Source organism: Schistocerca nitens, chromosome 2 (genome assembly GCF_023898315.1).
Source record: "Schistocerca nitens isolate TAMUIC-IGC-003100 chromosome 2, iqSchNite1.1, whole genome shotgun sequence".
NCBI lineage: Eukaryota > Metazoa > Arthropoda > Insecta > Orthoptera > Acrididae > Schistocerca > Schistocerca nitens.
In genome coordinates this window covers 1,065,765,357-1,065,781,910 of record NC_064615.1, presented here as the reverse complement: position 1 = coordinate 1,065,781,910, position 16,554 = coordinate 1,065,765,357, and the positions used below count along the sequence as shown (strand labels likewise).

At 38.9% G+C, this 16,554-nt stretch overlaps 1 protein-coding gene across 8 annotated transcripts in view; it reads right to left on the bottom strand.

The window, feature by feature from the left end:
- LOC126237445 (KICSTOR subunit 2-like) overlaps window positions 1–16,554 on the bottom strand; it is a 93,715-nt gene that overhangs the window by 10,983 nt on the left and 66,178 nt on the right. For all 8 annotated transcript variants that reach the window (XM_049947566.1, XM_049947570.1, XM_049947567.1 and 5 more), the window contains exons 5-7: window positions 13,749–13,887; window positions 12,451–12,632; window positions 5,103–5,265 (exon numbers count right to left, since the gene is read on the bottom strand). In XM_049947566.1, coding sequence (XP_049803523.1) covers window positions 5,103–5,265; window positions 12,451–12,632; window positions 13,749–13,887 — 484 coding nt within the window. The remainder of the gene's footprint in view (window positions 1–5,102; window positions 5,266–12,450; window positions 12,633–13,748; window positions 13,888–16,554) is intronic.

Below are 16,554 nucleotides of genomic sequence, written 5' to 3'. Positions count from 1 at the left end.
TTCATTGGGAACATGAGTAAAAGTTCACACAAAATTTCAACAAAATCCGTGATGGTGGTGTGGGAACTTTTTCTGAAATTTGACCACTTCGTACAGAATAGCCCTAAACAAAATTAAGGAAAGGTCATTCACCTGTAGCTGCTTCAACATAGCATAATGCATTTCCAAGTGTCACACATTAATCAGCAACAAATGAGTGTTGCCTTTTCTTTCTTTCTTTTTTTTTTCTTGCTCGTGTCTATGCACCCGCCATCAATCAGTTGCAAGTGAGTGGTTGGATTTCCTCACTTTTGTTTATAATATACGAGTATTTCCTTGTATAAATCACGATACAGCTCACCTCTACAACATTTTCTATTTCCAAATAAATACACAAAATTCAACTCTTTGAGGACACCTTGGCCCTGATTTAAGAACATAAGACAATGCTCTGTGTTGTGAATTATCTTCAAGACAAGAATATTGTAATATCTAAGGTTCTATAATGTTTCTCAGATGAATAATTTGTACAAACTATTATCAAAGCAAAAATACACTGCGTGACAAAAAAGTGAAACATCTAGAAGACATAGTTGGATGTCAATGTAACCTGGGACACAACAATTACGAAAAAGATGGACTGCTACTCACTGTATGAACTATACCAACATCTTGACAACTGCCATCCCTTCACACCACAAAATCCCTATCATGCACCCTGGCTACCCAAGAATGGCATATCTGCAATGACAAGAACTCCCTTGCCTGTATGCTGAAGGCCTCACAAAGGTCTTCACAAACAGGCAAATACCCAAACCTAGTCCACAAACAGATTTCCCATGCCATATCTCAATATACCTCCATTCCTCTCGTTACCCCAAGAACCAGCTACAAAGGAGTGCCCCTTCATCACCCAATACCACTCTGGGCTGGAATAACTGAACCACATCCTTTGTCAGTGCTCCGATTACCTATCATCGTGTCCCAAAATGAGGGACATCCTACCCAAGATCCTTCCAACTGCCCCTGAAGTGGTGTTCCATTATCCATCCAACCTACACAACGGCCTAATCCATCCTTGTGCCACTCCCAGTTCCAGTTCCTTGCGACAGAGATCATATACTATAGGAGACCAGGTGAAAGACCTGCCCAATTTAGCTACCCAGCATTTCCTATTCCAGTCCTGTCACAGGCTTATCCTATCCCATTAGAGGCCAGGCCACCTGTGAACACAGTCACGTCAACAACTGCTTCACAACCTGGGCCATCTGGATCCTCCTTTCCACCACCAGCTTTACTGAACTGTGCAGATAGGAATAATCTTTACAACATATTCTCCGCACTTGAAATTATCCTTGTCTTAATTTAACCTACTGTGTCCACCTGCTTCACCCAACAGTTTCCACCCCCTCTGTTCTATCACATCCTCTCAATTCACATCATATCACCCTCACTGAGCACCGGTCTCTGCCAATGCAACCAATAGCCTTTCCCAGCTCTACTACTTCCCCCCCCCCCCTCTCCACCCTCCACTCACACAGCCTCCCAATGCTGTGCCTTACAGCCCTGTCCTGGTGCCGCTTTCTGGCCCCTGCAGGCTCAACCAGACAGCACCCTTCTCTCCCCCCACTAGTACTCTGCTTTCCCTCCCCCCTTCCTGTCTCATTCTGGGCTGGTGTTTCCTTTCAACACAACATTTCCAGCCTAGCCAGAAATAGTGGTGATGAGTGCGTGTGGTGTACCTGCTTGTGTGAATGTCTGTATGTCTTCCTTTCTTTTCTGACAAAGGCTACGGCCCAAAGCTCAGTATGTAACTGTCTTCTCATTGCGCCTATCTGCAACTCAACGTACCATTTTCACAGTGAGTAGCAATCTATCCTTTTGATAATTGTTGATATTCCAACCTGTACTTTCCATTGTCTGGCTTTGTACAAGTATACACCATTGGCAGGTATGTATAAGATTAGAGTTGCAATCCTCTCTGCTGATAGAATACTTACCAGAGCACATTAGTCTTGTTCATGTTTAGTGCTGTTAGCAGGCTGGTAGGGCATGCCACCTATTCATGTAAGACAACATAACCAGCACCTGACAGCTTGAAAGAGGCCACACTGTGGGTCTTCATGTGGTCACCTGGTGGAATCTTGCACTATTCAGATTTGTGGGGCATTCATATGTGACAGTGGTCTGATGCTGGAGTGCATGGAAGCATGCGCACAGGCATACTCATCGTCAAAGTTACTATCGAGCGTGTTTGGCCACCACAAGGGAAGATCGCCATATTGTGCACCGAGCTCACTGCAACCCCTTACAATTTGTGCATGCCATCTGAAAACAAGAAATGGACTCTCTGCAACGTGTATCCCACACCATTGGTATGTGATTAGCAGCAGCCAGGCTAGGGAATTATTGTCCCACGCGTAGTCTGCCATTAACACCACGATACGAGTGGCTACATTTGTAGTGGTGCAGTGACTGGGAAGCATGGATTGCTGATGAATGGTACTGCATTCTGTTCAGTGATGACTTACAATTCTGTACTACCCCAGATGTTAGTATGGTGGAGTCTGGGGAGACATCCTATCCTTCCAATGTTTTGGAGAGACATGATGTCACTGCTGGCATCATGGGTGGGAGCCATCAGGTATGATTTCAGGTCATAGCTAGTAGCAATTGATGGAACTCTGATGTCACAATCGTACATCACTGACATCCTGTATCTTCAGGAGTTACTTCTCACACAATAGAATAGTCGTGCCACTTCTAAACAGGAGAATACTCATCTGTCATGGCATGCAAACAGGCCAGAAGAGATGCAATATACCAAAAGCAGTTAGTGCAAGCCACAATACTGCTTATCAAATTTGATCCTTTGAATGTTTTCCAAAACATGCTCAACAATAGTAATTTTTTACGATAGTACAGGTGATCACAGTTCTCACGGTCCTTTTGATGCTGTTTCATCGTTCCCACTGTTTGTCTGATGTAAGATTTTCTACCCACACATTTTGATATATGTTGCACCTTTTACTAATTTCAGTAGCTTGCAGAATTTTGATGGACGGATGAAGACTGATTAAATTTTGTCTCTCTTCAGAAGGGGGTTAATTTTATCCAATGTAGCCATACAATGGCAGAAATGTAAAATTCTGCTACTGCTTCTCATTGAGGTCATTATTATTTTTACTATTTGATATTTGTAGTATCCACACAGCTGCCTGGCCAGTACCACCAAAGGACACATCTGTGGCTGGTAGGTTGCCACACCCATAGGCATCCTCCACCAAAGCCAAACACAAACAGCAATCCCAACTAACCTCGACTAGCCTCTGGTATACTGACTGAACACACACCGACCGAGGACATAGAGCTGGACAACAGTGAGGGACATTTTCATTCTACCAGAAATGGATCTTAGTTCCTGTTTCACGTCTCAGCTATGAAATGTTTTTACCAATGTGTGTGTGTTTTTGTGTGTTCACCAATAAAGTGTTTCTTTCACTGCACTTGTGGGTCAACGTTATTATGTGCTGTCCTTGCCACGTTGTCAGAACCATGATACAAGAACATAATTAATTTTGTGACTGTTGTAGCACTGATCCTGAAGACACTATGTAAGCAGATCAGCTAAATGGGAAGTTTTCAGTGGCTGATCTGATTCTTGCATGGCGTATCCTAATCTATATCACAGTGCACTTGCGTGCCGGGATCTGGTTCTTGCACATGTACCGTGATCTATACCACAGTGCACTTCTGTGCTGGGTGATGATTTGAGAGTATGCAAGAACAGAATAGTGTGCAATGGCTATCTGTACTTGCTGTGACCAAGGCGTGCATCATGCATTTGAGGTGGACAAGGACACTGAGGAAGAGCAAGTACCATCTTTTTCTATCCTCCTAGAGAATTGGATGTGGCTGTTAATGCTACCAAGATGTTCCAGGAACTTCTCACATCTCTGTCTAAGGCAATATTTTTGCATTTCTCCATAAACTGGTTTGTGACTGCTGAAGCCATATTTGGTGACAAGTTTTATATCCTTTTAAATGCAAATTTGCTTAAGTTGTTGTTGTTTTTCCCACATCCACAAGGACAATTTCATTTGGGATCTGTGGAAGGCATGTTAGCCTATCTGTTCTTATTTAGTAAATATTTGTTATGTATTCTTGTTTTCTTACATATTACATATTGCAGAGGATCTACTCGCTATGGAGCAATTTGAACGAAAAGTACATCTAATCTCTAACGTAACAGTACACCCACTGCAATGCCATCAAAATGATCATGAAATTGGGCATTGGAGGGTCAAAAGGGAAGAAGAAGATATAAAATAGTGCCTAAGTAGCTTGACCAATCACTTGCAAAGAAATGGAACACCGAGTCCAAAGAACCTTATATAGGTACATTCATAAAGAATGCCATTGTATCATCAAAGATTATTATAATGTGACCGTAACAAAGTCAAGGACATTTTATGTTTTGAGGGTGGGGTGATAGTGGAAGCAACATATGCTACATATGATGATGCTGGGACACCAGTAATGTCAAAGCTGCAGTTTCAGTATATCCAGAGGCACTGTAGTTGTCAGGAGTATTTGGTAGAAAGCTTGTGACATTTTAAACAATTAACATGGCAGGAAGCATGAGAAGATTTTATATGGAAAATTACTATTGCAACATGCTGCATTCTTAATACTGCAGTGGTCTGTTGCTGTTTTAATTTTACAAAGGACTATTTGCTCACAGGAGCCGTCTTACTGTGTCTATTTTTGACAAGACAGCGGAAGAAGAGAAAACAAGAAGTAAATGGAGGAGAAGCACCCAAGAGAAGGTAAGATGGCAAATAAATCTGCAATATATAGAAGTGAAACTAAACAGAAAAATAAGTGAATTGAGAGGGAAACAGAGACAGGATAGGATAGGAAGGACATTAAGCAATGATACAATCTACATAAACCGAGGTCAGTATAAGGGCAGTAAGAAAGCCGTGCTGCACAAAAAAGTTCTCATTTGCCGTTCTTGATAACAAGGATCTGAATCATTTGCGAGGAAAAATATACATTATGACAAATATCATGTTCTACTGTATTATAAATAACATATCAGAAAAAAACAATTAACTTACAGCCGGATGACTGAAAATTATTTGGTAGCAGTCAATACCAGTTGGAGGATCAAGAGGTTTATTTGGGTGATGGTAGCCTGAGCCTTTGAAATCTTCCACACCTGTAGCATCAAACAACAGAGTGACAGCAGCTGCATCATAACGCCTCTGGAAATTATGAATTCTGAAACATTCAGTAAAAAATGATTAATGCTTTCACTGAAACAGAAAAATATAACATAAACTAGGATCTTTTATAGAAGATATTATTTGGTGAATTCCACAAGAAAATGTTGTCTCTCAGAGTAGCATGCAGAACTTGCCAAAGATAAATGACACTTCAGAAGCTCAAGGAGCAACATACAATAACAAGCTTTGCAGTTTTCAAAGAGAAAACTGTCTATGTGAATATCGACTTCAGTTGTAAGTGAAGAGCATCAATCTCAATTCTGTCATCTCAGTGAGATTCACGTGCCAATTTAAATTCAAAATTCTGCTGGCTGTCACAGCTAAGGAACCTTAAGATAAGAGTACAGAAGGTCATGAATAGCTTGTAGTGCCTGGAAAAAAAAGTGAAGACAGACAGGTCATGTCTATCACAATTTTATAGAGTACTCATTTGGTCCTGACTTGATTATGGCTGTATCATCTCTGAAGTGACTTAACTTTGCTCATTTGAAAATAATGAATGCCTTACACCACGAAGCCATTGTATTTGCATTGGAGTGTTTATAGGATGAGCCCTTGCTTACTGTCAGCACAGAAATTAGTGAGACATTTCTAAACTTTTGATGACAGGGCCTCACCATTTACAATGACCTGGATATCAAGCCATTCACAATTTCTCTTGCATTTAGAATTACTTCTCAATTACCAGTTGTGGACAAAGCATACCTTATCACCCGCAAACTGCAAAATAATTAAGAATCCAAGCAAAGCAGCTCACTGGGAATGACAACATAGTACATATAAATGTCCCCTCCTAGGGATGGAGGAAGTCGTTACCTCAATGAGTACACAGAACAGAACTTAATTGGCTGTTGTGTTGTTTCACCTGGGAATTTTATGAATCTGCCCCTATGATGCTTTTGTAGGAAGAAAAAGATGCTTTCGTTGCTTCAAACAACTTTCTCCAGTATGTGGATTTGTCATATAGTTTAAGAAGCACTCAGAAAATCAGAACTAAAGTGATACTTTGATGTAAGTCACATGTCTACTCGAGGTCACTGCTATCTCCCGGTGCGTCATTACTGAGATGGAACAGGCATGAATAGATGGGAAATAAAGTGACAGGACTGGCAAGAGTATCAACTGCAGTTGGTTTCTCTAATCACTAAACCATGGAGTGCCTTCTATAGTGACTTATTCAAAATGAAGTTTACAAGGTAATATCCACACAAGACACTCGCCATTAACCCACAGCCGTGTGGGATTAGCAGAGCTGTCTAAGGCACTGCAATCAAGGACTGTGCAGCTGGACCTTGCGGAGGTTCGAGTCCTCCCTCGGGCATGGGTGGGTGTGTTTGTCCTTAGGATAATTTAGGTTAAGTTTGGATTCTGTAGAAATGTTGGAACACGTGAGGCAATACTGACCCTATGACTTACCTTAGAAAATAGATTAAGGAAAGGCAAACCTACATTTCTAGCATTTGCAGACTTAGAGAAAGCTTTTGACAATGTTGACTGAAATGCTCTCTTTCAAATTCTGAAGGTGGCAGGGGTAAAATACAGAGAGCGAAATGCTATTTAAAATTTGTACAGAAACCAGATGGCAGTTATAAGGGTCGAGGGGCATGAAAGGGAAGCAGTGGTTGGGAAGGGAGTGAGACAGGGTTGTAGCCTCACCCCGACGTTATTCAATCTGTATATTGAGCAAGTAGTAAAGGAAACAAAAGAAAAATTCAGAGTAGGTATTAAAATCCATGGAGAAGAAATAAAAACTTTGAGGTTCGCCGATGACATTGTAATTCTGTCGGAGACAGCAAAGAACCTGGAAGAGTAGTTGAACGGAATGGACAGTGTCTTGAAAGGATGATATAAGATGAACATCAACAAAAGCAAAACAAGGCTAATGGTATGTAGTCGAATTAAGTCGAGTGATGCTGAGGGAATTAGATTAGGAAATGAGACACTTAAAGTAGTAAAGGAGTTTTGCTATTTGGGGAGCAAAATAACTGATGATGGTCGAAGTAGAGAGGATATAAAATGTAGACTGGCAATGGCAAGGAAATCGTTTCTGAAGAAGAGAAATTGGTTAACATCGAGTATAGATTTAATTGTCAGGAAGTCGTTTCCAAAAGTATTTGTATGGAGTGTAGCCATGTATGGAAATGAAACATGGACAATAAATAGTTTGGACAAAAAGAGAATAGAAGCTTTCAAAATGTGGTGCTACATAAGAATGCTGAAGATTATATGGGTAGCTCACATAACTAATGAGGAGGTATTGAACAGAATTGGGGAGGAGTTTGTGGCACAACTTGACAAGAAGAAGGGACCAGTTGGTAGGACATGTTCTGAGGCATCAGGGGATCACAAATTTAGCATCGGAGGGGAGCGTGGAGGGTAAAAATCGTAGAGGGAGATCAAGAGATGAATACACTAAGCAGATTCAGAAGGATGTAGGTTGCAGTAAGTACTGGGAGATGAAGAAGCTTGCACAGGATAGAGTAGCATGGAGAGCTGCATGAAACCAGTCTCAGGACTGAAGACCACAACAACAACAACAACTATCAATGGCTGGAACACTTTTCACAGCATGTATAAAATACATCACCACAGCCTCAGCTCACCCAATATCTGAGGAGGCCCATAGTTTTAAACTGGCTGCCTCTGTAACAGAAGTAGGTTATTTACTGAAATGGAACTTCTTCAGATATTTCAACATACGTCAAGCTATGCATTGCAGCAGATTACTGCTTGCGAGACGTACTGTGGAGGTATGGTAAGTGGCCCCACTCAGTGCAGTTCACTTTACAAGTGCAATAATAGGTTATTTTCTTGTGTTAAAAATATGGTTCTGACTGTTGTTATTCCAATTATTATAGCATCCAAATGGCATTTACAGTCAATATTCTCACAAAATATCTGTTATTTTTATGTAATTAATGGTAACAAATCATTAAATATCAAGCTTTGGTCACATGATTGAAAGCGCTCTGTTATTGGCTGATGCTCTGGTGATGTCAAAGACTAGGACTAAGACGAAACCATACAAATGTTATAGGATTGTTAGCCGAAGTTGAAAGGTATTTACTACTTTTTCCGCAAACAGTTTAGCTATTTTGTGATGGAAAACACAATTACAATTTTTAAGTAATAACATAAAGAATTTCTGTGAATGCTGAGTGTGGAAACCTTGCAAAAATTGATGTGTTTATGCTCCACCCATTTAGAGTGGCAACATGTGCAATGACAGACATACTTTTCCATGTTCCCTGCAACATCATTAAACTCACTAGAAACCATGGAATTGTAGAACTCTTGCAAATGGGTCACTATATTATAACTATATTGTCAACTATCAGTCATGAGCTATGACCCAAAGTACAATAAAATTATTCTTGGCAAATCTCAGTTCTAATTTTTTACATAGAAGACACTCAGCAGAAATATCGGTCTGACAAGGCATTCAGTGGTGCAATGGGTGGCGCATCTAACGATAGGTAATGAGATCAAATGTTTGAATTCTGGAAGGGTCATACATTTTTAAAAGTTTTACTTGAAACACGAAAATGGAGTTAGCAAGAACAGTCTGTCGTAGCTGTTTCGACGGCAAGACATATTATATATAACTTCACATTAATCTTAGTCTGGGAAATGGACAACAGAGGATAAATGCAATTACTTTCCAAACAAACAACTCACTTTTTTGGAAAGCATTACTAGTAGTGAAGATATCATCATACACCCACAATACAATGAGATGTATAATGATGAGGTTTTCTACACAAAGAGATATAAAGCAAGCACAGCATGCAGATAACACAAACAGTGTTTGAAGCAAGATGATGAAATCTTTATGCAAGATGATGAAATTTCAAAAGTTTAAACAATTGGGATCTCAGTTGGACATTACAAAGATAAAAAACATTGTTTCTAATAAAGTAAAAAGCGTATGATCACATGAAATACAAAATATCTTTTTGAATGTGATGTGTGTGAACAGTGACTGCAAATGTAAGCTTATGTAAACAGCTTGGAAAACACAATAATATTCTGTTTTGGTTGGTGTAGTGAAGTTACGTAATTGTGATTTGGTTTTCAAATGAGAGGACTGTAAGGTTGTTTCACAAATAAGTTAAAATATTCTGTCAGGTTGGATTCAAAACAGTGATTTATGGACACCGTCTTGTAAAATTCGATGGTTTACCACTCAAACAACTGAGCTACCGAATAATTTATGTGAAGCTGGGTAAAACAACAATATTCACTAACAGTTTAATTTCATTAAATGACGCTATCCTTTCTTGTAACAATGGGAAAGCATATCAGGAGGTAAAGTAATGTTAACTTCACAGTGCAACACATTTTTAATGAAGTTAGTGAAGTTGTGCATCGATGTGGTAGCAATTTGACAGTACAATACAGGAACATTTTACACATCTTCTCATCCTCTGAAACACTCAAGAACACTTTTTCAGGAGTTTTTATGGATATATTTGTGCAGCATTGTACTACACGCCATTCGTAACCAATTTTCTGAAACAAATTCCAAAACAAGACATTACTGTGAATTATCTTTATGACAGTACGAGCAGCGAGCTAGCCACTGATGCCACCGGCATCACGTGATCTGAAAGGAGCATTTAACGGGCCTTCAAATTCCATTTTTATAAAAGAATATGGAAATTCAAGAGGAAAGCAGACCATGTTAGGTGCATAAAACGACAATTAATCATTTAAGACATACTCCAGAAAACAGTCAAAAACTCTGTTCTTGAATTGAGGAGATTTGTGCAGTCTAGTAGTAAAACAATAGAGAGAAGTGTAGTAACTTTCTGGTCACTCATTAATTCATCATTAAGTGACTACAACACAGATACTTGGCTTTGCAATATGCTGTCAATGACAGACGGCAGCAAGGTGCCACATTTACCATTAACCCAGTCTCTTTCCCAACGACACTGACAACATTACACTTACAAATTAAGCACTACTCTGTTATTGTTTACAGGAAGATATTTTACACAAAAGCTCGCTTAACAACCACAAATAACTACACATTAATAAACTGAAAATAGCTCCACTATATAGACACAAGCTCAGTGAAGCAGTTTCACCTTCTTACATAAGAAAACTGCACAGGAAACGCCGGTAAGGTACAGTCTGTCCGTAAAGTGACAAGCGAGTAGGGTTCGTGGCGGGGAAGTTGCCTTTACCGGGAGAACGCTACAGCTGCCATACAGGATGACTAAGAATCAGTCTTCCCTCTAGCAGTATGGAACAGTCTGCATAAATTTATGTAGATTCTATCCGTATGCTCTCCTTGCTTTAGTATTATAACTCTGTATACATCTGTACTCAATATAGGGTTAACACACTATGTAAAAAATAAACACCACCTCCTGTAGTCTCTGTACACACTATTGTCAGTGATTCACAAGGTGAGTTGCAGAAGGGTGAAATATCCTGTAATGGCTTTTATGATATAGTGGGATAGAGAGAGTGGGGAATTGCCAGCTTGCTCTCCAGTTTGCAGACTTACAAAGGAAGGAAGTGTACATAAATTGGTGACTACACGATTTTTCCCCCAGTCAACCCATTTTGGTGAAACTTCCTGGCAGATTAAAACTGTGTGCCGGATCGAGGCTCGAACTCGAGACCCTTGCCTTTTGCGGACAAGTGTTGTACAAGCACTTGCCTGCGAAAGGCATAGGTCCCGAGTACGAGTCTCGGTCCAGCACACAGTTTTAATCTGCTAGGAAGTTTCATATGGTGCACACTCCACTGCAGAGTGAAAATCTCATTCTGTGAACCCATTTTGGTGTTTACTGACTGGACTATAGTGGACTCCACAAGATAAGAAAAGACTCAAATGACAACCTAATGGAAGGTGGGCAGATGAGACTGAAATTTGCAGGTGCATCATGGATGCAGGTAGCTGAAGCCTGTAATACAAGATGAAGTCTTGATACAGCCTTTATCCAGCGATGGATGCCAAATGGGAGATGATGATCACGAGCTCTACAAACAGCTCTTTCCATAAACTGAATTTGTATTTTTCTTGCCTGAGAATTTACTCTACTTCTGTCCAAACTAAATCCATCTTTTGTATTTACTTTCTTCCTTTTGAAATTATAATATCATTTAATAGTTTCAATCCGTGTGCTTCTCTCTATGTTGCAAAACTGCTCCCTTGAATTAAGTATAGCATTCCTTATAAACCATTTAATGGCAGCGATAACTGCACAGTGTGACTTCACATGATATAGCATCATTTGTAGGAGTGAGCTCTGTTGTATGCGGAAATAATGGGCCGTGCATAACTTGATGAAATAAAGTACATATTTCCCATCCTTCTTTTGGATCCGGGCTGTGGACCGGCACTGGCGAAGTTAGAAATACACATTTCTGTTGACTGATATATTGTGACTTACACAATGTGAGTCAAAAAGTACAACTTTGGAATGATATAGAAATTTATTGGGCTAATTTACAGATTTGGTAGATGTGTCATTTTGTATGAAACAACCTTAAGTTTCATTCACATAGTGCATCAGTACCCCACTCCGCTATCAGGAGTGCCAGCATAGCGCATAGTCAAAATGATTACTTCCACTGTTGCAGAGCATGCTTGCTGTGTGATTTGGTTTCATGAAATAAACTCTCATTGCTCATCAATTAAACAATTTAGCTGACCTGAAAAATTGTATTTAAGCTGCTAACGCATAGGTAATGCCCAATTTGCTGCAATGAGTGTGGGAAGAAATTGATTACCAGTGGAATGTTTACCGCATCACAAATGGTAGTGATACTGAACCAAAGTGGCACTTGACACTTGAGGTTGTTTGTTACAAAATGACACATCTACTGATTCTGTAAGTTACCTCAACAAATTTCTATATAATTCCAAAGTTGTAAAGGTCTTTTTGATTCACCCTGTACATTGTTCCATATTATTATATTTCATATTAAATACAGAATTTCACGTAACAAAGGTGAGTGTGTGTCATTAAATCTCTGTTCCATTTACAAGCTAGCATTACTTGTGGTTATCATATGACTGACATCATGGTGAGGGCATGCTTTCATTGGCCTGTTTCAGGCAGGCCTCACAACGAGGATACGCCCTGACTAATCAGTCATACATCAGGTCTTGTGCTTGCAAAATACTTGAGTAATAAAAATAAATATAAGGTGCACTTACTTTTGATAATAGTCACAGGACAGTTTACCACACTGTTGTCTCATGTCAGCAAATGACGTCTGTTTAACCAATGTTGTAAAAAAATATAAAGTGAATTTGGATACAAAAACAGCTTTCAGTTTTAAACACCATTGGAACACTGCAGGAAGTTGATTTGCCTTCAGAAATCCTAGTTTCCTTGACTGAAAAAGAATAAATGCATTTCATTATTACATGTATACACCAAAATGTGAGAAAATCTCAAACACCAAAGTAACTGAACTTAAAAGACCAAGTCAAGAAATAGTGCTAAATAAACTGACAATGAGAGAAATAAAGACAGAACACCAAATTTAATTTGGGAGGATGACGGTTCAAACCCACATCCGGCCATCTTGATTTAAGTTTTCCATGATTTCTCTAAATCACTTCAGGCAAATACCAGGATGATTCCTTTGAAAGGGCAGAGCTGACTTCCTTCCCCATCCTTCCCTAATCAAATGGGACTGATTAACTCGCAGTTTGGTCCCTTCCCTCAAACCAACCAACCAACTAAATGTAAAAGAAAAGGAAACTACTATTCAAACAGTACATGTTTATAAAAAGAATACAAGCAAATGTGATATGCTAAAAGATGAAGATTTAGCTTCTTATGATCAGGAAGCAATTAATGGGATGGGAGAGGGATAGATGTGATCAAAATTAAAACAAATACAGCACACTTTTGTCTCCTGTCTCACAGACAACTGCTAACAAAAAGGCAATACACTGAATAAGCTTTCTCCAAATTTACCATCCCCTCCATGCATGGCACGTAACACACATTCCCTTCTGCAGCAATCTGATAATTGTTTAGAAAAATTTTGTGTTCAATGTCACATTACATTCCTCCCCCAAACAAATGGATTTAGCCACTATCATTTCACCCTAATTTTACCAGAATTTACTTAAATTTCAAATAACGTACAGTATGCACTGATGTTTACATATTTACTTCCAAATTTTCAGAAGTATCATACTGTTGCAGATGTCAAACTATACAGATATGTTGAATGAAAAGTGAGAGAGAGAGAGAGAGAGAGAGAGAGAGAGAGAGAGAGAGAGAGAGAGAGAGGAGGGGGGGGGGAGGAGGAGGGGGTGATTAATATATGTGACAGACTTTTAGAGTGGTGACACTGTTGGGCATTATGTTTTACAAAAATAGTAAGAATATCGACACTTGATTGATGAATATCTTATTCTTCCTTTCTTAACATCAGAGTATTCATCTGCATTAGAAAAGAATTGAGCAGGTCTAAGGTATGTGACCAGGAACTCACCTCTCTGTTTTGGAGTTTATTTTCCCATGCCAACAATCGAGTATTAGCACCATGAAGTAGCATTAGGGACTGAAGAAACCTCCACATTTGCATTTCAACTTGGGCACGCAACAAATGGTCGAGAATTTCACACTCCAAACTGTAAATAATCAGATATGGAACAGAAGAAACTTGTTGAATGTAAAGCAGTAGACAGTACTGGTACATATATCGGAGTCCTGGGTGGGATGCAATAATAGAAGCTGTAAAGATAACTGCTCTCCATATATAACAGGCACAAAAACAAGGTTTAAAACACTGTTCAGCTTTTGGGCACGGTACTTAATGTGCTCAGTGATGCGAACCTGACAGCTGGGAGAGAGAGATAACAAAGGAATGGGTAGATATCCCAATCTCTTGCTGCCTCTTCCTTCCAGCCATCAACTTCCTTCCCTCTATCCTTCCTTTTCCTCTCTGCCTTCTTACTCCTCTCACCTGTTCTACCCATTACAAGCCCTGACAGCAGTCAGGCTTCAGTGGTTGGACAGTGTAGACAGCCAGGACAATGTAGATTTGTGTGTGCACTTTTTGTTAGTTAACTTCGAGGAAGGACATTGTTCGAAAGCTCATCAATGTCTTTGTCTTGTTTATGCCTTTGTTAGCAAATAATACCTCAATTAGATGGTGAATAGTTACTATTACTGCTTCTATTACTTACACAGCACAATTTTGTTAATTTTAATGAATGGTTTACGCAAAAAATGGCTAGAAGAAACAACAAATACGGAATTTTAATGATCTGTGATTTGGTAGGCTAAAGATAACTACTGGGAATTGTGAGAATGAAACTAGTGTTACACTAAAAACTCACAAACAAAATCCTAATGTTCAAATATTATTACACTAGCTTAACACATTTGAGGATGTCAGCTACCAAAGTAGATTAACTCACTGCTTAAGAATGACTGATGACATGGAACATAAACATGAGATTCTGTACAGCAAAATTTAGGTTTGTAGTAAGAGCCAAGTATGTGTGGCACAGGATTTCTATTCTTAAAGCAGTGAGGCACTCCCAGTCAGACACCCTAATCAGGGAAACACATACTTTCAGAGGCCCTCTCTGGCTCTGCAATCAGATACTGTTGGCACTAGGGTGTACTGTTCATCTGAATGCATTTAATCTTACCTTGAATTTCACAGCTGTTACACAACTGTGAAATCTGAACTGAACGCTGTACTGCTGTGTTCAGTTTGTGTAATTTTTTATGTGATTTCATCATAGTTGGGTATGTTGGTCAGTATTTTTTTCAATATTCAAAATTATCTTGAATGTTGTTATGGATTTTATGTAATGGAACATGACTGTATGCCAGGGGCCTTAGTTGAGGCACAGACAGCAGTTTAATATTGATGTTTCCTGCAAGCCAACAATACTTCACTGAACTAGGCAGGCACTGTACACAGGTCTATATCAGCTTCAGAAATGTATTTTACCTTATTAGTGTTTTTCTACAGACAAACTACAAGTACAGTTACTCATTCGTTCAATGCTAGGACAAAATATACATTTTCATATACATCCATTTCAAAATATACATTTTTATCCATTTAAACAATGAAAAATTCAGGATGGAAGGAGGACAATATTATGAAAAGGACAGATTTTGGCGGAAATCTCAAATGTAAAGAAGTGTATTTGTTGTGCCTGTCTGCGACTCAACATCTCCTCCATTTGGTGGGTAGCAATCTATCCTTTTCGTAACATATCCATCCATTTATTTATCTATTATTAATGTTTGCTTCTAAATTCATCAATATGAGATCAAAATTTTATCAGTTTTAGTTGTTAAAAGATCATTTGAATAAAATCCAGAGGATCATTCCATTTTTCTGCATACAGGAGATCAGATCACAGCCTACTCCAGAAGTGAATATGCACTCTGTAACTACATTCTGAAATTGGCATGGTAGTTTAAATTTCTTCGGGAAATCTGTGTTTTCATAAATTACAAAACAATGTTTCTAAATGTCGTCTGTGGATAGTGTGTACACTGCAAGCACAATTGACAGACATTATGCTAAAAGTAGAAGGAAGTGTTCATGATTATAACAATTTTAACTAAGAAGTTGGCAACAGTGCAGGAATTATTTAACATTTACATGTGAACAATAAGCTAGGCACTAATATTTTGACTAAAACATGCCTGCTATTATAAACCAGCATTAATTAAAAAAGCAGTGCAATGGAGAATTTATGATACTTGAATTTTGTCATAATACAGATAAAGATCCATCAGATCACTGAAGTTAAGCACTGCTGGATTTGGCTACCATTTGGATGGGTGACTGTCTAGGTCTGCCAGTGCTGTTGGCAAAGCAGGGTGCACTCAGCCCCTGTGAAGCCCACTGAAGAGCTACTTGATTAAGAAATAGCAATTCTCATCACAAAAACTGACAAAACTCAAACTCAGACCACTGGCTGGCTGTTATATCTAATCCACTGTAGCTCTTTTATGCACAATTGCTGAAGTGCAGTCATTTCAAAATCTTGAAAATGTAGTAATTTATTTTGAAAAATATGATACTTGCTATAATGAGCTCAGTTATATCACCTTGAAATATAGTATCAATTGAAATTAAATGCAAGCCAACAAAAATTTAAGACTGGTCTTCTGCAAGTTATACCTTGTTAAAAGAATAAGAAAGATCATAGAATTAGCACTAAATCAGGCTGTGAACATATATGAGACGGAAGATTTTTAGCTTTATTATTGAGCCTGAATAAGACGCTGAAAAGTAGATGGAGATCCTAAGCTTTACTATG